Source organism: Macaca nemestrina, chromosome 15 (assembly GCF_043159975.1).
Source record: "Macaca nemestrina isolate mMacNem1 chromosome 15, mMacNem.hap1, whole genome shotgun sequence".
In the NCBI taxonomy this organism is placed as follows: Eukaryota; Metazoa; Chordata; class Mammalia; order Primates; family Cercopithecidae; genus Macaca; species Macaca nemestrina.
In genome coordinates this window covers 105,793,471-105,813,996 of record NC_092139.1, presented here as the reverse complement: position 1 = coordinate 105,813,996, position 20,526 = coordinate 105,793,471, and the positions used below count along the sequence as shown (strand labels likewise).

The window sequence follows — 20,526 nt, the reverse complement described above, 5'->3', positions numbered from 1 at the left end:
AACATCAATCAGGACGGAATGAAAACCAAGAATCACTCCCGCCTGGACCCCCAGTGCCCATCCCGAGATACGGCCACCTTTTAAGTTCCTTGACTCAGAAACGTTTCATGTGAGCCACAGTCATGCCAGGTCACCCCTTCCTTCCCATGGGAGGAAAGGCACTTGGCTTTCCTGGTGCTTCTTTTTACTTTTTTTTTTTGTTGAGACAGAGTTTTTGCCATGTTGCCCAGGCTGGAGTACAATGGCGCAATCTCAGCTCACTGCAACCTCTGCCTCCTGGGTTCAAGCAATTCTCCTGCCTCAGCCTCCCAAGTAGCTGGGATTACAGGTGCCTGCCACCACGCCCAGTTACTTTTTGTATTTTTAGTAGAGATGACATTTCACCATGTTGGCCAGGCTGGTCTCAGACTCTTGACCTTGGGTGATCCACCCACCTTGGCCTCCCAAAGTGCTAGGATTACAGGCGTGAGCGACTGTGCCCGGCCTCTTTACGTTCTTATTAGCATCCTATGGAGTCAAACTTCCCTTCCTCTTTCATCAGCTCCTTGGAAAGAATGCAGTGGCTGGCCTGAACCAGGTGAATAACCAAGGGCTGACCCCGCTGCACCTGGCCTGCCAGCTGGGGAAGCAGGAGATGGTCCGCGTGCTGCTGCTGTGCAATGCTCGGTGCAACATCATGGGCCCCAACGGCTACCCCATCCACTCAGCCATGAAGTTCTCTCAGAAAGGGTAAGACCTCCCTCCCCACCGCATCTGCTGGCCTGCTGGGCTCCAGCTCTCCTATCACCTGTCCCATGCCTGAGGCAAGCAGTGTCCACCATAGATCTTAGCACCTCCAGCCTCACAGCAGAGGCCCCGGGTTCACAAGCCTCATTAGGCCGGCCTGGCCCGAAGAAAGTGCTCTGTCATTTTATTATGGGTAGGAATCTCAGTTCACAAGTTCAGCTGTGTAAGGAGGAGACTTTACAATTTTTCTGTCTGGGTGCATTGGCTCACGCCTGTAATCCCAACACTTTGGGAGGCTGAGGTGGGTGAATCACCTGAAGTCAGGGGTTCGAGACCAGCCTGACCAATATGGTGAAACCCTGTCTCTACTAAAAATACAAAAATTAGCTGGGTGTGGTGGTGTGTGCCTGTAATCCCAGCTACTCCGGGAGGCTGAGACAGGAGAATTGCTTGAACCCAGGAGGCAAAGAAAGAAAGAAAAAATACTATCTAGAAGGAAGAATATCTAGAATGAATGAATGAGCCAGTGAGTCCTTCGATCCTGGCACTGTGCTAAAGCACTGGCCTCACCGAAATGAATAAGCCACTCCAGGACAGGAGACAGCCCAGCCACCCAGAACCTCCCAGCGCAGTGCTGGACAAGCAGTGAGAAGGCACGGGCGGGCGGCGCACGGGCGGGCGGCACTCAGGCGGGGAGGCTGGCACTCGTGCCTTTCCTCGGGTTATTCCGTCCTCTGAGAGCTGCATCCACCTTGCTAGCCCCATGGGGCATTGCTAGCCCTTCTAAGGGCTGGACCAAGCCTGGACAAACCCTCCTTTCCTGGAATCTCCCAAGCACAGGCAAAATGAGCTAGAACTTTCAGAAATACTTGACCAAACGGAGAAGATACCAACACCCCCAGCCCCGAAATCAGGTTCCCCAGTTGCAGGTTGTGACCTGATTGGACACCCGGTGACGGGTGATGCTCTTCTCTACCTAAAGGGCTGGCACATGACCCCACTCTTGCTTGGCTCCAGCCACCCTGAGCTGTACTGGGCAGGAGCTGTAATTGACCAGTTTTCTCTCTCTTCAAACAACCTCAGCCCTCACCAGTCCCTCTCTGTCGCCACACAGGCCATCCTGGGTGGGTCCAGCGCCCCATCACATAAGAGGATCTTTGCAAAGAAGACAAAGGAAGAGGCTCCTACCTTGAGTGGAGCAGGGAGATCCCTTATCCATGGCAGCCAGCACAGCCCTACTCCAAGATTCGCACAGCCTCGGTGTTACTGACAAGTGGTTCCCTCACGGCTCAGACTAGGAGCCCCTCGCTGTTTTTCTTTTTCTTTTCTTTGGTTTTTTTTTTTTTTTGAGACAGAGTTTCACTCTGTCACCCAGGCTGGAATGCAATGGCATGATCTTGGCTCACTGCAACCTCTGCCTCCCAGGTTCAACCAATTCTCCTGCCCCAGCCTCCCGAGGAGCTGGGATTACAGGTGTGCGCCACCATGCCCAGCTAATTTTTGTATTTTTAGTAGAGATGGGTTTTTACCATGTTGACCAGGCTAGTCTTGAACTCCTGACCTCAGGTGATCCACCCACCTTGCCTTCCCAACATGCTGGGATTACAGGCATGAGCCACCGTGTCCAGCCACCTCTGCTGTTTTTCAGTGCAGCTGACCTTTCACACAAAGCTGGGTTTGTGCCTGCGGTTCTCAGATGATTAAGCCCCTGCTGGGGAAGGGAAACAGATAATCCCAGACAGTGAGATGGAGGCTGAGACTGAGGATGCCAGGGTTCTGCACTAGGAGCTCAGAGATGGCCGCTCAGGCAGCTGGAGTTCAGGGAAGGCTTGGGGGCAGCAGAGCTCGAGCCAAGCCATGGACCCCAGCTGGAGCTGGCCGCTGGGGTGAAGACGGGGGGCTCCAGAAGGCCCAGGGAAAGAAGCCGCGCCTGACTCCATGTGCCTAGTGCTGAGCACCAAGCCCTGGCATAAGGGCTGTAGGGAGCTGGGCAGCATAAATCCTGGGCCTGTGCTGGGCACCCCTAATAATGGAGAAGAGCAGCTGAACAATAGCACTGTCCCAGCCCCTGGCTTAACCTTCATGTGGGCTATTTCACTACAGCCCACACAGCCGATGTATTTTATTCCCCTTTTAAAGATGAGGGCCAAGTGTGGTGGCTTATGCCTCTAATCCCAGCACTTTGGGAGGCTGAGGCAGGAGGATGGCTTGAGCCCAGGAATTTGAGGCTACAGTGAGCTATGATCATGCCATTACCCTCCAGCCTGGGTGACAAAGGGAAATCCTGTCTCAAACAAACAAACAAACAAACAAAAAACAGATGAGGAAACCAAGACTTAGAGAGATTAAGTAACTTGCTCAAAGTCAGGCAGTCAGTAAGTGCCAGACCTGGAAATTAACCCCATGTGGGCTGTCCTGGTAATTGCACTAACAAAAAAATTTAAAAATTAAAAAAATTTAAAAAACAGCTTTATTGAGATATAGTTCCTATTCCATGCAGTCCACCTATGGAAAGTACACAATGGTTCTGATATGTTATGTTGATTTTTTCAATTGTGGTAAATTATATATAACATAAAATTTGCCATTTTAACCACTTTTGTTTTTTGTTTTTTTGTTTTTGAGACAGAATTTCACTCTTGTTGCTCAGGCTGGAGTGCAATGGCGTGATCTTGGCTCACCACAACCTCCACCTCCCGGGTTCAAGTGATTCTTCTGCCTCAGCCTCCCGAGTAGTAGCTGGGATTACAGGCATGCACCCCCATGCCCAGCTAATTTTGTGTTTTTTAATAGAGACGGAGTTTCTCCATGTTGGTCAGGCTGGTCTCGAACTCCCGACCTCAGGTGATCCACCCACCTCGGCCTCCCAAAGTGCTGGGATTACAGGCGTGAGCCACCGCACCTGGCCCATTTTAACCACTTTTAAGTACACAATTCAGTGGTTTTAATCACATTTACAATGTTGTCCAACTATCACCCCTATTTCTAAAACTTTTCTTTCACCTCAAACAGAAACTCTGTAACCATTGGTAACTCCCTATTCTCTCCTCCCCACAGCCCCTGATAACCTCCCGTATCCTGTCTGTCCCTCAGAACTTGCCTGTTCTAGAACCTCATATCAGTGAAATCATACAGTATTTGTCCTTTTGTGCCAGGCTTATTTCACTTAGCATGATGTCTTCAAGGTTCATCCATGTTGTAGCACGTATCAGAATTTCCATTCTTTTTTTTTTTTTTTTTTTTTTTTTACTATACTTCAAGTTCTAGGGTACATGTGCACAACGTGCAGGTTTGTTACATATGTATACATGTGCCATGTTGGTGTGCTGCAGCCATTAACTCGTCATTTATATTAGGTATATCTCCTAATGCTATCCCTCCCCACAATAGGACCCGGTGTGTGATGTTCCCCTTCCCGAGTCCAAGTGATCTCATTGTTCACTTCCCACCTATGAGTGAGAACATGCGGTGTTTGGTTTTCTGTTCTTGTGATAGTTTGCTGAGAATGATGGTTTCCAGCTGCATCCATGTCCCTACAAAGGACACAAACTCATCCTTTTTTATGGCTGCATAGTATTCCAATTTCCTTTCTTTTTAAGACAGAACACTATTTTGTTTGTCCGTTCAGTCCTTCACTGATAGACACCTGGGTTGTTTCCACCTTTTGTCTGTTGTGAAGAATGCTGCTGTGTACATGGGTCTGTTCAAGTCCCTGTGTTCCGTCCTTTGATACTCCTGACCTCAGGTGATCTGCCTGCCTCAGCCTCCCAAAGTGTTGGGATTACAGGCGTGGCTCCTTGCACAGCTGAACTTGTGAACCGAGATTCCTACCCATAATAAAACGATGGAGCACTTTTTTTGGGCCAGGCCGGCCTAATGAGGCTTGTGAACCCAGGGCCTCTGCTCTGAGGCTGGAGGTGCTGAGATCTATGGTGGACACTGCTTGCCTCAGGCACTGAGTGGAAAGCAATTGTGCTCTTTCCCCTCTGTCATACTGCTTCCTATAGCATGCAGGTCACTGTGTGGCTCACTGACAGTGTGGTAAGGAGGTAGAGGGTGGCTGTGTGCCAGGCACAGAACTGGACTCTGAAATGCCTGGTCTTCCTGGGGCTTGGCTTCAAGCCCATGTGACTCTAAAGCCAGCACCAGGGAGGGTGATCATTGCTAGTGGCAGTCATCAGGAAGGCTTCCTGGAGGAGGAGGTTAGTTGTGCCTTGAGGGGCTCAGTACAGCCTTAACATACCATGGTAAGTGTGCTGGTTGGGTTTGCTAAGCTTGGTTTGCAGTGATGCTCTCTGTAAGCAGTAGATGAAGCTCCAAGTCCTGGCTTCATTCCACACCATGCAGACCCCAGCCTTTGCTCACCAGCCGGGGCCCCTGTCTCCCCAGGTGTGCGGAGATGATCATCAGCATGGACAGCAGCCAGATCCACAGCAAAGACCCTCGTTACGGAGCCAGCCCCCTCCACTGGGCCAAGAATGCAGAGGTGAGTGGAGCCTGAGGTGGGTGGGGCAAGGGGCCGGGCCCTGCAGGTCCTCAGGGCCCGCAGGAAGCAGGTTCCCGAGAGGACCCTGAGGCTAGCACTTGGGGGCTGATCGTGCTGTGGGTCTGCAGGCAGAGAAGTCCATGAAGAGCTGGGATCCTGGCAGGGCTCTGCTGCTCTCTGGCTGGGCGGTGGGATCCGCCCTGTGCCTCAGTTTCCTCATCCATGAATTCTGCTTTGGAGATGTGGTGAAGTCAGTGAGGTGGTGAAGTCAGCGAGGTAGTGCGTGACAAAACTTGGCATAAATTGTAAAGTGCTTCCCAAATAGAAGGTAGCGTGATGATGATTGTATTATTAGTCAGGGTTCTCTAGAGGGCCAGAATTAATAGGATAGATATATGTATATAAAGGGGGGTTTATTAAGGAGCATTAACTCACAGGATCACAAGGTCCTAAAATAGGCCACCTGCAAGCTGAAGAGCAAGGAAGCCAGTCCAAGTCCGAAAGCTGAAGGACTTGGAGTCCGATGTTGGAAGGCAGGCAGCATCCAGCACGGGAGAAAGATGTAGGCTGGGAGGCTGAGCCAGTCTGGCCTTTTCCCATTTTTCCGCCTGCTTTATATTCTGGCCATACTGGCAGCTGATTAGATGGTGCCCACCCAGATTAAGGGTAGGTCTGCCTTTTCCAGGCCACTGACTCAAATGTTAATCTCCGTTAGCAGCACTGTGTCAGACACACCCGGGATCAATACTTTGCATCCTTCAATCCAATCAAGTTGACACTCATTAACCATCACGATGATGGTGATGGTGGTGGTGGTGCTGGGTCTAGCTGCACACACAAGGAGCCTGGCTGGGCATCTCCTCTGAGGTCGTCCCCTAAGCTAAGCTCTATCCTGGGAGGATGGAGGCCTCTGGTCTCATCACCAGGAAGCACAGCTCAACAGGGCACAGGATGGCCCAGAGTTCATGGCCTACTTCTCAATGTGATGGGCCAGGAGGGAGAGCACTGCCAGCCTCGGAGGTACCTCTGCGTTCCAGGAACTGGACACGGAGTCAGGCCCTTCCGTGTAGGTTTGGTCACTCATCGTCATCACATGCTGTGAGGTGGGGACTTGAATTCCCATCTTCACAGAAGAGAAACCTGAGATGCACATGGCTATAGTGACCCATCCAAGTGCAGGCGGCTGGGATGAGTGGAGCTGGGCTTTGGGCTCAGGTCTGTGACTCCAAAGCCAGGCTCCCCTCCCTGGTCCCAAGGCGCTCTCAGGGATGTGTACTGCCAAGGCCCCGTGAGAGGTGATACCTTTGCAGAGTCCCAGGGAGGGATGCAGGGAGCGTGGTGCTTCAGGACAGGCCCCAGAGGAGCCTTTACAAGGAGAGATGGGTTCTGTTGGCGCTAGGAAAGGACCAGAAGCCTCTTAAAACAGTCAGCACATCTTTGGCTTTTTGTCCCTGGTCTTGGGATGCTGATGGTATGGGAGGCAGTCTAGGCCCCCCTAGAACTGGGGCCTGCCCCTGGAGTCCTGTTGCTAGTGCTTTCCAACATCCGGGTACCTGTAGGCCTCTCAGAGAGGACGTCACGTGTCACGGGGTACGGCAGCTCCCTGGGAGCCTGTGCTAACTCGGCCTGACCGTCTCCCGCAGATGGCCCGCATGCTGCTGAAACGGGGCTGCAACGTGAACAGCACCAGCTCCGCGGGGAACACGGCCCTGCACGTGGCAGTGATGCGCAACCGCTTTGACTGCGCCATAGTGCTGCTGACCCACGGGGCCAACGCGGATGCCCGTGGAGAGCATGGCAACACCCCGCTACACCTGGCCATGTCGGTGAGCCCGGGACCGCGTGTCCTGCCTTGTGGGGCCCCAGTGGGAATGCAGGAGGGCTGTCCAGGCTGGAGCACTCCTCCCGCATTGTCTCCCACCTATCCTCAGCTGCTCCAAATCATCTTCCCACCCACAGCTCAGTTCAGACCCTGACTCCTTCCTCAGGAAGCCCTCCAAGTCCCCCTCTCAGCCCGAAATAACGTCACCTCCTGTGTGCTTTGGTACCTTTTCCACCTCTGCCCCCATTTGGCACTTGCATGGCGTGAGAGGGAAAAATGACAGCTCTGGCCACAGACTGGCCCTGGGCAAGCCATGTCACCTGTCAGCCTTGATTGCCTCATCTGGAAAATGGTGGTGTCAATACTTATCTGGAAGAGTTGTGGAAAAGTTACGGTGGACACTTGGTCACTCTCTACAGAATGTCTAAGTGACACACACGCTACCTGGCCCGAGTGAGCATCCTGCTTCCCTTCACTGGTCCGCATATTGCTCTCATCTCCCCTGGGAGGCTGTAAGATCCTGGCAGGCAAAGTCTGAGTCTGCAGCCCAGCGGCCTGTGGCAGGTGCCAGGCACCTTTGTTGGTTTATTATAGACCACAGTTCCATGCCCTCAAAGCCCTTACTGTCTGGTTAGACAACTAGAGTATGAACATATTAAACCTAGCAGAGGAGGATGTTATTATGTTACAGACACATGTGTGCACGTATTCTTTTTTACTGAGATGGAGTCTTACACTGTCGCCCAGGCTGGAGTGCAGTGGCGCGATCTCAGCTCACCACAACCTCCACCTCCCGGGTTCAAGTGATTCTCCTGCCTCAGCCTCCTGAGTAGCTGGGACCACAGGCACGCACCACCATGCCCAGCTAATTTTTGCATTTTTAGTAGAGACGGGGTTTCACTATGTTGGCCAGGCTGGTCTTGAACTCCTGACCTCATGATCCACCCTCCTTGGCACCCCAAAGTGCTGGGATTACAGGCATGAGCCACTGCGCCCGACTGTGTGCACGTATTCTATAGCAATACTATATGTACATAAGTCTGTTTACCGAGTCTCAGTGACGGAACATGAGAGACCCGCGGGACTCTGAAAGAAGTCTATTAAGGACACGTTCAAGGACATCCTGTTTTATACCAAAGGTCAAAACTTGGAAGAGATGTTGCCCAAAAGGCTGAAACTGTAAATACCTTCGTTTTTGAAACTGGAGCTTTTTAGCATGGGGTGGGCCCTTGGAATGATCTAGTTCAGCAGTTCTCAAGTTTTTTGGCCTGTTTGATCCCTTTATACTCTCAAAAATTATGGAGGAACACAAAGATTTTTTAATCATCTGGATTTTCTTTATCTATATTTACCATATTAGAAATTTAAAGTGTGAAATTTTCAAAATATTAATTCATTTAAAAATAACAATAATAAATATTTACACCTACTATGTACCCACAAAAATTAAAATTAAATTTAAAAAAAACTTAAAAAATAACTGGCCTGGTGCAGTGGCTTGTGTATACCTATAATCCCAGCAATTTGGGAGGCTGAGATGGGCAGATCACCTGAGGCCAGGAGTTTGAAACCAGCCTGGCCAACATGGTAAAACCCCATCTCTACTAAAAATACAAAATTAGCTGGGCATGAGACCTCTGAAGGGGTATCATGCTTTCACAGGGGTCCCCAGGTCTTACTTTAGGAACTGCTGATATACTTTGGTCATCTTCATACTATCTTCACAGTTTTTGGCATATTCATCAACCACCTTTACGATTATGTACTTAATCACCTCTTCAAATTGGCTTACTTTTATTTATTTATTTATTTATTTAGAGACAGAGTTTCGCTCTTGTTGCCAGGCTGGAGTACAATGGAGCGATCTTGGCTTACCACAACCTCTGCCTCCCGGGTTCAAGCAATTCTCCTGCCTCACCTTCCCAAGTAGCTGGGGTTTCAGGTGTGTGCCACCACGCCCGGCTAATTTTGTATTTTTAGTAGAGACGGGGTTTCTCCATGTTGGTCAGGCTGGTCTCAAACTCCCAACCTCAGGTGATCCACCCGCCTCACCTCACAAACTGCTGGGATTACAGGCGTGAGTCACCACGCCCAGCCTAGCTTACTTTTAAACTGACTTAAATTTATTTTGAGAGAAATGTTTTATCACTACCATAAATGGCCATCCATCCATCCAGTGCCAACCATAAAAGGTAATCAAGGCCAGGGGCGGTGGCTCACGCCTGTAATCCCAGCACTTTGGGAGGCCGAAGTGGGTGAATCACGAGGTCAGGGGTTCAAGACCAGCCTGGCAAACATGGTGAAACCCCATCTCTACTAAAAATACAAAAAATTAGCTGGGCGTAGTGGTGGGTGCCTGTAATCCCAGCTACTCAGAAGGCTGAGGCAGGAGAATTGCTTGAACCTGGGAGGCAGAGGTTGCAGTGAGCTGAGATTGCACCACTGTACTCCAGCCTGGGTGATAGAGTGAGACTCCGTCTCAAAAAAAAAAAAAGGTAACAACAACAAATCACAGTTAATGCTGAAAACACACACATATTAATAGCCATAGAAGTCCTAATAGAACATTCTAATAGAAGAACTGTTTGGAAAACCCCGTTCTAGACCCACAGCTTCATCCTCTAGGCAGGGAAATCAGGTCCCAAGAAGAGGGAGGTGACAAGACCAGAGCCCAGAGTTCCAGGTGGCCAGTGTGTCCTGTGAAACCATGCCATGCTCTGCGCCCCTGCCTGGCCTCCAGGTGTGGAAATGTGTGATGCCCTTCGCAGGGGCACTCCCCTGAAGGCTGTCATCAGGGGCACGTGTGCTCGGTCACCCCTCAGGGATGACACCCTGGACTGGGTGAGCAAGATGACCTTCCCTGCCCTCACCCACCCTCTCCTTGCTACTCCTGAAAGCTATCAGCAGCTGACCTACTGTGTCCCCATGGCTCCTGGGTCGGGGTCACAGATGCACTGCTTCCTTGGAAGCGGAGCTGGCAGAGCAGGGCCGAGTCACCTCGAGTTTCTGCCTGGGTTCTTACACCCTCCCTTGTGGGTGCTTTTAAACGTGTTTGTCAGGGCCCCAGCCATCAAATGGCAGACTTTGGACTACCAGATTGACTGGGGTCGGGGTGAGGAGGGTTCCAGTGTCTCCCCGTGCTGAGGAGAGGCCCGCTGGGTGAGTTGACAGGCTGGGGCAGGCAGCCAAGGGTCCCTTTGCTCTTCACTTCCCCGAGCAGTTACACGTCTTACCCTCTCTCATCCCCGACAGAAAGACAACGTGGAGATGATCAAGGCCCTCATTGTGTTTGGAGCAGAAGTGGACACCCCGAATGACTTTGGGGAGACTCCTACATTCCTAGCCTCCAAGATCAGCAGACGTATGTGTTTGCACTCTGGGGCCAGAGTGGGGCGAGGGTTGGGTGGATGCAGGGACTGAGGAGGAGGAAAGTCCCAGTCATCAGGCACCAGCATCCTGTGCTGACCTGCCCTGCTCAGAGCTGCCAGGAGCACCTCTTTTTTTTTTTTTTTTTGAGACTGAGTCTGGCTCTGTCGCCCAGGCTGGAGTACAGTGGCCGGATCTCAGCTCACTGCAAGCTCTGCCTCCCGGGTTTACGCCATTCTCCTGCCTCAGCCTCCCGAGTAGCTGGGACCACAGGCGCCCGCCACTTCGCCTGGCTAGTTTTTTTGTATTTTTTTAGTAGAGACGGGGTTTCACCGTGTTAGCCAGGAGGTCTCGATCTCCTGACCTCGTGATCCGCCCGTCTCGGCCTCCCAAAGTGCTGGGATTACAGGCTTGAGCCACCGCGCCCGGCCCAGGAGCACCTCTTACTCTGAGGGGGGGCTACCTTACCCAAGCGCAAGGGCCCTGAGCAGCAGATGCAGGCCCACCAAGGGTCTTGCCATACCAACATCCTCTTCCATGCAGCCCCGCTCCCACCCCAGGTGCTAAGACTCCCAGCAGGGGTGGGGACAGGAGAGCCAGCAGCAGCCCTTTTCCTCTACTGTTGGGGAATTCACTGATGGAACCACTGGCTAGAATGACCCTAGGGTGCATGCACTATACTGCATGAGCTCTGGGCATGCCTGTGTGGACAGGAGCGCATGGCCACGTGCTGCACGCTCGCCCAGTGAGCCTTCGCTTCTGAGCTGGACAGAGCAGATCCTCCTCACCAGAGGCCTGGAGCCTGCTCTGGAGGGTTTCAGGAGCTGTGGGGGTCACTGATGGCACCAGTTTGTGTGTGCCAGTGCACACGTGTGTGTCTGCATGCACCGCATCTGTGGCCTCCTTTCCAGCAATCCCATCCATCCAGTGGAGTAGGTGCCCACTGGCTGGCTCATTAGTCCCTTTGGAACCCTGAACTATCCACTTAGCATTTTTGAGAATCACTGAAAGTGGCCGTGGGAACCCTGCTTTCTCAGTTGGAGTACAAGGAAAGAAGGAGTTCCCACAGTCATCAGGCAGGGTGACAGTGACCTCCTCTTCCCATATCCTCCTTCCCTGACCTTAGGAAGCTGCTTGGGATGTACCAGCCTGGGGGCAGCACTCCCTGTCAGGGTGGGCTGAGGCCTCTGGAGCAGCCCGCGTGCCCAGGGCCTGGTAGCTGGGACGGGACGGAGTGTGGAAACGAGGGGCCTCTCCTTTGCATGTTGACATCGTTTCTGATCCTGTGCGGTCTCCGCTTCCCCAAACCATGACAAGTTGACACCAGGAAGGCGATCTTGACTCTGCTGAGAACCGTGGGGGCCGAATACTGCTCCCCACCCATCCACGGGGTCCCTGCGGAGCAGGGCTTTGCAGCGCCACATCACCCCTTCTCCCTGGAAAGAGCTCAGCCCCCACCGATCAGCCTAAACAACCTAGGTAGGCCTTGCCTCCCAACTCCCTCTTCTCCAGCTGGTTCCCAGGCCCCTGGATCAGAGCAGGCCCCACCAGAGCAACAGGATCCCCAGGATGGAAGTCACTGAAGGCAGCAGGGGAGGATGGAGCCAGAGTTGTCAGCCTCCAGGCAGCCAGCAACCCACGGATCCCAGAGGCCTAGGGCATCCCTGGCTGATGTGCCACGCTCTGTTGCCCCTGAGAGGATGTGCCCTGAACACAATCTCAGGCCTGGGCATTTCCAGTGGCACCCATAAGGTCGCTGCTGTCATGGCCCTCCTGTCCCCGGGGTGCTCAAGGTGGGCAGTGAGGAGTGCTGTCAGGACTGGGGGCCCAGGCCCTCTGGCTTCTCCTCTCTCACTCTGGCTTGACCTCTGTCACACTGTTTGAATCTCAGTTGGGCCTGAGACCTGTGTGTCCCCTTCCTGACCCCATGGTGACTTTCAGAAATTGAATGTGGCCAGGCAGCCAGCATCTGCCCCGGTACATCCTTCGTGCCCAGGGAGATACCCCCAGACTAGTCGGGACCCTTCTCTGGGCTTTCTGTGGGCTGGCCCACCCAGGGACCTCAATGGTTTGGGAGTGGGGTCCCCTGAAAAGAGGGCAGCCAGGAGCCAGTCCTTGGCAAGCCAGACTTTTAACTGTGGAGGCGGCAGCACCTCCAGCCAGGGTAGCCCGACCAAGTCTGGAGCTCTGGAGAGGCACCGTGACCACAGCCTCCAGTCCTTCTGGCTCCACCTCCCTCTCCCCTCCCAGGAACTCCTCCCTCCACCTCCCATCTTTGTCTCTCAATTTTGCAGGCAGTCACCCAAGCCAGGCTGGATGGTGGGCCTGGGGTGCGGCGCCAGATGGGTAACGCCCTGGGCCTGGAGAGGCTGCCGAGCCTCGCCATGCGACATTAGCTCTAGCTGTCATTCCCTAACTTGTCCTTCTCAGCTGCACACACACCACACGCCCCTTCCCCTGCACCCTGTCCCTGGCGCTCTGTCCACGGCCTCTCTCGGCCGCTCTCCTGCTTCCCTTGTTCACTGTGCAGCCATGTGCCCTGGGAAGGGGGAGACACTGCTTCGCAGCCATCGGTTCTGCTCTGCTGCTTCTAGACTCTGCGCAGTGGTGGGGGGCTGTCAGAGTTGGGGTCACGCAGGCTGCTGCGCCAGGCACCTGGGGACTGGGCTGCTTGTCAGGAGGGGCAGCTAGTCAATTGGGTGGACATGGGGCAGGCCTTGGACACAAAGGAAGACGTGGACAGAGTGGATGGTGGGCCTGATCCCAGAGGCCACTGGGATTTCCAGACCTGGGATCAGGACAAGGGATGTCTCCCTTCATCTATGAACTTAAACCCCGAGGAACGTCCTGACTCGGCCTTTTGACTAAATGACCCTGGGCGAATCACGGACCCGCTTAGAGCCTCACCTGTCAATAGGGAATAAGAATTCTTAGGCCCCAGGTGGTTAGCAGCAGCATCGGCTCTGATGCAAGAAGAAGCACTTTGTCTGAAGAGGACACACAAGGGTATTCATGCCTCAGGGTTTCAAGAGGAAGAGATTGAGGGGAACCTGGGAGCTGGCTGGGCAGGGTAGGGAGCCCTTCCCAGAGCAGTGGGCCCCCCTTTCCACTCCAGCCCATTTCTCTCCTGTGGCCTCTGGCTCAGCGTTCTCCTGGGACAGAGTCCTTCCTGGGGGGAAGGGACAGATGACCGGGGAGTGGGGTGAGGGCGTGGCCATGGTGAGGCACAGCCCAGGTTTGATCTAGGGACCCTGGGGTGGCAGGGCTTGGGGACCCGCCTGTCCACAGCATGCCCTGCTCTGTGCCTCACAGAACTGCAGGATCTCATGCACATCTCGCGGGCCCGGAAGCCAGCGTTCATCCTGGGCTCCATGAGGGACGAGAAGCGGACGTAAGTGGATTGAGAGTGGGGGCAGAAAGGGGAATGTGTGCGCTTTCCTATCCCTCACCCACCCCCTGTCGTGGGTTCAAGGCTTTTTACTCTGCACCCCCACAGCCGGCGAGACGGCTCTGCTCCTAGTCGTACAGTTCTCAGCAGAGACAGAATTCACTCTGGGGACCAGCCCAGGGTGCCAGGCTTCTTGGATTCAGTGGGGCTGGCGCAGTGTTCTGGCCTCCCTCCCTGACCTCCTCGAGCCATGAGTGGATGGTGGGCCTGATCCCGGAGGCCACTGGAGATGCCCGGGTCCCCCCTGGGGAGATCTCAGCAGCTGCTTCCCGCTGCTCCTACCGGCTTCCTTAACCACCTCCCTCTGCAGAATAGTGGAGTGGGCTGCCTTCCCCAGCACCTGCTCTATACCCAGGCCCATTTTAAGAGGCGGGCCTGGGTGACAGGATGCAAAGAGACGACGCTCAGGCCTTGCCCTTCAGGCATAATCCCGGGTGCTTGGAATCAGTGCCAGCGGGCACGGCAAGGTACCAGGACAAATGCGTTTCCAGCTACTGCTGTCGCCCCCTCCCTTTATTGCTGCGGTTGATTCATTTATTCTGTATTAGTCTCTCATGTTCCTAACAACCTTCCCAGGGAGGAATTAGTAACCTTGTTTCGCAGGTGCAGAGCCTGAGCCCCCGAGAGGTTAAGTGACTTGCTCAGGGTCACAGAGTGAGTGTCAGGGTGGCGACTCACACCCAGGTCTTCCGAACCCACGTCCTTTGTGCTACCCCAGGCTCTCTCTGGGTTCTTTGTGGACTCTATACCTAGTACTAGTGCCCTGCAGGGAAAGCTCTCTTCTCAGAATCAGAGGCAGCTCCACTCCCAGGGCCAGGCAGTGATCGTGCAGCTCTGTGGGTCCTCACACGTCGCACTCACTTCCATGCCACCCTGTTGTGTGCCCTGGAGGTGCCCCTGCCCCATCAGCATTCCCTCCCCTGTGCCCCCTGCATGCTCGTGCACGCACGCACACACGCACACAGTATACATGCATGCACGTGCACCCACATGCACCCGCATGCACACGCATGCATGCCCACATGCAAACACATGGACACACGCGCACACACACATGCATGTACACACACACACATACACACACACACACCTGTGCAGGGGCTGAGGTGAGGCAGCTGTACCTGAGGGAGGACCCACATTCCCAAGGGAGGAGAAGCAGATTCCCCAGATTCTGGAGCCTCAGAACCCTCCCTGGAGCGGGGCCAAGGTGAGAGTCCAGAGACCCCTTGGTACCTCCCCACTTGGGCCTTCCAAGCTACAGAGCCCTGCGCCCTCTTGGTTCATGTCTGTCGCCAGCCCCGCATCTTCAGGAGTCTTGCTTGTTTGCTTTGGCCTCCAGCAACAGCATAGCCTCCCCTGCCACCTCTGGACTTACTGGGGGGCTGGGTACCTGGTCCAGGAAAAGACCCCTAGAGGTGGGACCTGGGCCTCCTCCATTTATCAGCCCTCTCGGGCACCTCCTGCATCCCCTTGACACACAGTGTTGTGCAGAGCAGAGCAGAGGTGGCCTCTGCCCTGGTGGAGCTTCCAGGTCAGCGCAGGAGAGAGTAAAAGAAAGATTGCGAACGGAATGGAAGCAGCCTCCACCAGGAAGCAGGTGGAGCAGGCTGGCCGTGCGGGAGGGTCCCGATGGCGTCAGGGCAGGCTTCTCTCAGGCAGTGACATTCAAGCTGAGATGGGAAGATGAGAAGATCAGAGGAAGGTTCCAGGCTGAACCGACCACAAAGGCGTTCCCCCAGGGCATGGCCAGTGAGGACAGGCAGGATGTGGGGAGACGTGTCAGAGCGCTCTGGAGAGCATGTGACTCAAGAGGTGGCAGACCCGGGTCCAGGTTGAGTCCACATCCATGTGACTTGGTTCCCGTCACCTAACCTCTGAGCGACACTCCCTCCTTCACTCAAAAATATGCACAGAGAGCAGGTACAGTGGCTCCTGCCTGTAGTTCCAGCTATTCAGGAGTCTGAGGTGGGAGGATCACTTGAGCCCAGAAGGTTGAGGCTGCAGTGAACTGTGATTGTGCCACTGCACACCAGCCTGGGTGACAGAGGGAGACCTGTCTCAATCAATCAATCAATAAGGCCAGGCACGGTGGCTTGCGCCTGTAATCCCAGCACTTTGGGAGGCCGAGGCAGGCAGATCACCTGAGGTTGGGAGCTCAAGACCAGCCTGGCCAACATGGAGAAACCCCGTCTCTACTAAAAATACAAAATTAGCTGGGTGTGGTGGCGGGCGCCTGTGATCCTAGCTACTCGGGAGGCTGAGGCAGGAGAATCGCTTGAACCCAGGGGGTGGAGGTTGTGGTAAGCCGAGATCACGTTATTGCACTCCAGCCTGGGCAAAAAGAGTGAAACTCCATCTCTGAATAAATAAACAAATAAGCACAGGGATGTCAGGAAGGGTCTACCTCAGGGGCGTTTGGGACAATGACATGGGCTAATAATGCTGGTGGTACCCCTCCCACAGCCCCTGACATGAACCTCTTCCTTCCTCCCTACCTGCTCTTCCCCTGCTTCTCCCACCTTGTGTGAAGGACCCTGACACCCACTTACTGCCCGTTCCTGGCCTGGCTGTAGGGCCCGGCCCCTCCTCCCCCAACCTTGTTTAATTCCAACAGACTTTATCAGGCATCTGCTTTGGGTCAGGCCTGATACTGACCAAAATCAGGTGTCCCAAGTTGGGGAGACTGGCCCAGAGCCTGCTGGGATGGTCCCTGATCAGTGAGATCACCCCCTGGCCTTCCTTTCCCTTTCTCTGTTGCACTCTCCAGCCCCTGAAATACTAGACATTTGTTCCTTTACTGCCCTCACCCCCACCCTCACTGCCCTGCATAGGACAGAAGTTCCTCGGGTCTGTCTGGGTCTGTCTGCCAGGGCACAGCTGCAGGGGACAAGGGCCGTGAGGGCGGATGTAAAGTGCTGGGCTGTGGCCGGACCTTCCTCTCTCCCACTGCTGTTCCCACTTCAGCCACGACCACCTGCTGTGCCTGGACGGAGGAGGAGTGAAAGGCCTCATCATCATCCAGCTCCTCATCGCCATCGAGAAGGCCTCGGGTGTGGCCACCAAGGACCTGTTTGACTGGGTGGCGGGCACCAGCACTGGAGGCATCCTGGCCCTGGCCATTCTGCACGGTGAGGGCAGCCCCGGGGATGGGGCCAGGTGGGGCTGGGGCCTGTCCTCAAAGAGGCCGAGTTCATTTTCAGGGCTTTGCAAAAAGAGAGTGGAGGGGTAGGGGAGGGCTATAAGCCCTTTGTGGAGGCGGGGGTGGGGGCTGCAGGTACTGGGGTCCCAGGCTGGAGGGAGAAGGGCTGGGCACATGGGCTTAGGTTTGGGCATCCCCCACCCTCTGGCCACAGAGGGTAGAGCTGGCTGTGAAATTTCAGCATAGGAAGCATTTTCTATCGATTACCTTAACCCGTCCTCCCCTCAACCCTGCAAAGCAGGCACCAGGGGCCACACAGCCTGCACATAAGGAATCCCGTTCCAGGGTGCACGCAGCAGGCAGTCTCAGAAATGAGGAGCCACTGAGCCTCAGGATGCCAGAGCCCTCGCCTGCACACTTCATTTTTACTGGGAAATTTTATTGAAATTAAGTCCCCAGGCCGGGAGGGATGATGTGAAGTCACATAGCTCATCCGTGGAGTTGCTGGGCTGGAGCGCAGTCCCCTAGACTCCCAGCCTGGCACTTCCCAGGCCACAGACCACTGTGTCGTCTCCTTTCATTGCCACTTTGCAAAGATGCCTAGCTTGCTGGACAAATAGCCGGGTGGCCAGTGTTGTGATGGCTCCTCTCTGGAGCTGTCTGAACTTCTAGGTGCTGACAGGTGGGGAGGGGCACTCCCAGATCAGGGTCCTCAGCTCCCCCCAACCCCCTGGGCATTGTCCTGGGACTCAACATCTCTGACTGGCGCCCCTGCCCCTGTGCTGGTCAGATTCCATTTTTCTCCAGAGTGCCCCCACATGTGGATCCTGGTCATGCAAAGTCTTGGAGGTGCCAGGGGAGGACTCCCCACCCTGGGGTGGGTATCAGGGTCTGTGGGCCAGGCCTATGTTGGATGCTAGGGATGCAGAGCTGAGGCAGGCACACCCCCAGCCTCAGGAGCAGGGGGCTCAGGCAGTCCAGGAGGTGCTGGGGACAGAGTCCCATGGATGGAGGAGAAGAGTCATCTGTCAAGTTGCCGGGACTTTAGTGTCCACAGCAGTTTCTTGACTGGTATTTCATTTCCTTTTGGTGATTCTCACCATAGCCCTGCAAGGTGAGCAGATGGGGAAACTAAGAACCAGAGAGGATCGCCCAGTGAACTGGGCAGTCAGGACTGGGTCTCCAGCTGTGCACCCAGCTCTCTCCCCCGGCCTCAGGGTCCTAGCATCCCCTCTCTAGTCTTCCATAGGGTCCAAGGGTGGGCACAAGGTCTGAGCAGGCAGAGTGGGTAGAGTCCTAGCTTCTCCACAAGGGCCACATCCTTCTTCAGGGACCATTTCTTCCCCATCCAGGGTCTTCCCCATCCAGGGTCTTGAGACCTTCCCACAAGGTCTGAGCAGGCAGAGTGGGCAGAGTCCTAGCTTCCTCTCCAAAAGGACCACGTCCTTCTTCAGAGACCATTTCTTCCCCATTCCGGGACCATTTCTTCCCCATCCATCCCCCTGGGGAATTTGAGAGGTGTCCTGGCTGACCCTTTGGTGGGCAGATGCCCTCATTTCAGCTACCCTCTGCTTGTACATCCCTGGTCCTGGGGAACTCACTGCCTCACTGGGGAGGTGGGGCAGCTTCTCCTTCCTAGAGGTGCAGCCGGCCCCTTGGCCCTGTCTGTTCTGAAGGCTCAAAGGACAGGGCTGTTCCTTGTTTTCTCTGACAAACAAGGTGGGTCTAACTTTTATAAGCTTTTACTCTTCAGGGGCTCTTCTTTAAGGAAAATAATACAAAATCATGAATACAAAATGAGGTGCAGAGCCTCGGGGCTGCTGAAGCGAGGCTTCAGTGGTTTTTGAGTCTCTCTGTTGCCCAGGCTAGAGTGCAGTGGTGCAGCTCAACTCACTGCAACCTCCGCTCCCGGGTTCACGCGATTCTCCTGCCTCTCAGCCTGCCGAGCAGCTGGGATTACAGGCTCCTGCCACCACACCTGGTGAATTTTTGTATTTTTAGTAGAGACGGGGTTTCACCATGTTGGGCAGGCTGGTCTCAAACTCCTGACCTCAAGTGCTCCACCCGCCTCAGCCTCCCAAAGTGCAGGGATTACAGGTGTGAGCCACCATGCCCAGCCGGAAGGGGGCTTCTGTCTGTCTGGAAAGTTGCAAAGGAAGGGCCCAGAATGTGGGTTTGCTTAGGCCTCGGTAAACCCGCTTCCTCCTGCCACCTCCTGCGCTCAGGCCCTCTGTAGGCTGTTCTCTGGGAGCCCTGCGTGTGGCCGTTGCATCTCCCCACCTCCGACCCCCTTATTCCTAGGTAAGTCCATGGCCTACATGCGTGGCGTGTACTTTCGCATGAAGGATGAGGTGTTCCGTGGCTCCAGGCCCTACGAGTCCGGGCCCCTGGAGGAATTCCTGAAGCGGGAATTTGGGGAGCACACCAAGATGACGGACGTCAAGAAACCCAAGTAAGCCTGGCGCACTGGGGCCGTGACCGCAGCTGTGCCCACTGTGGCTGTTCCCTGGGGACAGAGGGCTCCCTGTCCTGCTGGGGGAGGGGGAAAGCACCCCACGCTTGAGGGGAGCAGAGGGAACCCCCTTCCCAGGGAGGCAGAGGGCTGGAGTGTGGTTCTCACTTGGGCATGCAGACACCTGCTGCGCGCAGGAGGGGTGTGGCCTGGTGGGCCTGGCTCTGCCCTGCCTGGCCAAGGGTCTGGGACTTGCCTGGAAAGAGCCTGGGCCTCCCTTCTCTGAGACCACCTGGGCAGAGGCTGGGTTTTGCTGACCAGGCAAAAAGAACCCACTGGCCTTTCAAATGACACGGCTAAATCTTTTCTCACATTTCAGACAGCACTTGCTCCCAGGATCAGACTACTAGGTTATAATCAGAGGGCTTTAGTCCTGCCTTTAATTTAAGGTCTATAAGACTTGAACTAATTTAAGTCAGACTAAAGGAGAAAGTCACATTTCTAGGAAGCATTTGTTTGGGAGGCCCCAATCCTAGGACTAAGCAATGCATCCCATTTGGGGCCGGATGAAAGGTGTGTTCCAGGAGAAGCATTTTGAGCATTTCTGAGTGATTTTTTTCATATTTTGAAAGTGAGTCTCTCCCAGTCTTAGGGGCCCGGCATCCTGTCTGTGGTCTTCCCCAGGGTCCAAGGCCAGGGACCTTAAATCTTTTTCCCACTCTGTGGCTTGTCTTTTTGCTCTGTGGTGTTTCTAGGTTTATTTTTATTTTTTTAATTTTTTTGGTGGGCCCATGTTCTTAATGGGGTAGATAATATTTATAAATATTTTTCTTCTTGTAGTTTGTGATTTTTTCCTTTCTCTCTTTTTTTTGAAAAAGGGTCTTGCTTTGGGGCCCAGGCTGGAGTATATTGCCATGAACACGGCTTACTGCGGCCTCAACCTCCTGGGCTCAAGCAGTCCTCCCATCTCAGCCTCCTGAGTAGCTGGGACTACTGGCATGTGCCAACACGTGTATTTTTTGTAGAGATGGGGTTTCACCATGTTGCCCAGGCTAGTCTTGAACTCCTGAGCTCAGGTGATCCTCCC

At 54.4% G+C, this 20,526-nt stretch overlaps 1 protein-coding gene across 5 annotated transcripts in view; it reads left to right on the top strand.

The window, feature by feature from the left end:
* Positions 1–20,526, top strand: part of LOC105464455 (phospholipase A2 group VI) — a 73,989-nt gene that overhangs the window by 45,029 nt on the left and 8,434 nt on the right. For 3 of the 5 annotated variants that reach the window (XM_011712398.2, XM_011712397.3, XM_071080583.1), the window contains 8 exons: positions 542–729; positions 5,116–5,212; positions 6,856–7,038; positions 10,287–10,395; positions 11,718–11,879; positions 13,713–13,791; positions 16,813–16,976; positions 19,289–19,439. In XM_011712398.2, coding sequence (XP_011710700.2) covers positions 542–729; positions 5,116–5,212; positions 6,856–7,038; positions 10,287–10,395; positions 11,718–11,879; positions 13,713–13,791; positions 16,813–16,976; positions 19,289–19,439 — 1,133 coding nt within the window. The remainder of the gene's footprint in view (positions 1–541; positions 730–5,115; positions 5,213–6,855; positions 7,039–10,286; positions 10,396–11,717; positions 11,880–13,712; positions 13,792–16,812; positions 16,977–19,288; positions 19,440–20,526) is intronic. The other 2 variants (XM_011712400.2, XM_011712399.3) reach the window with 1 other exon arrangement.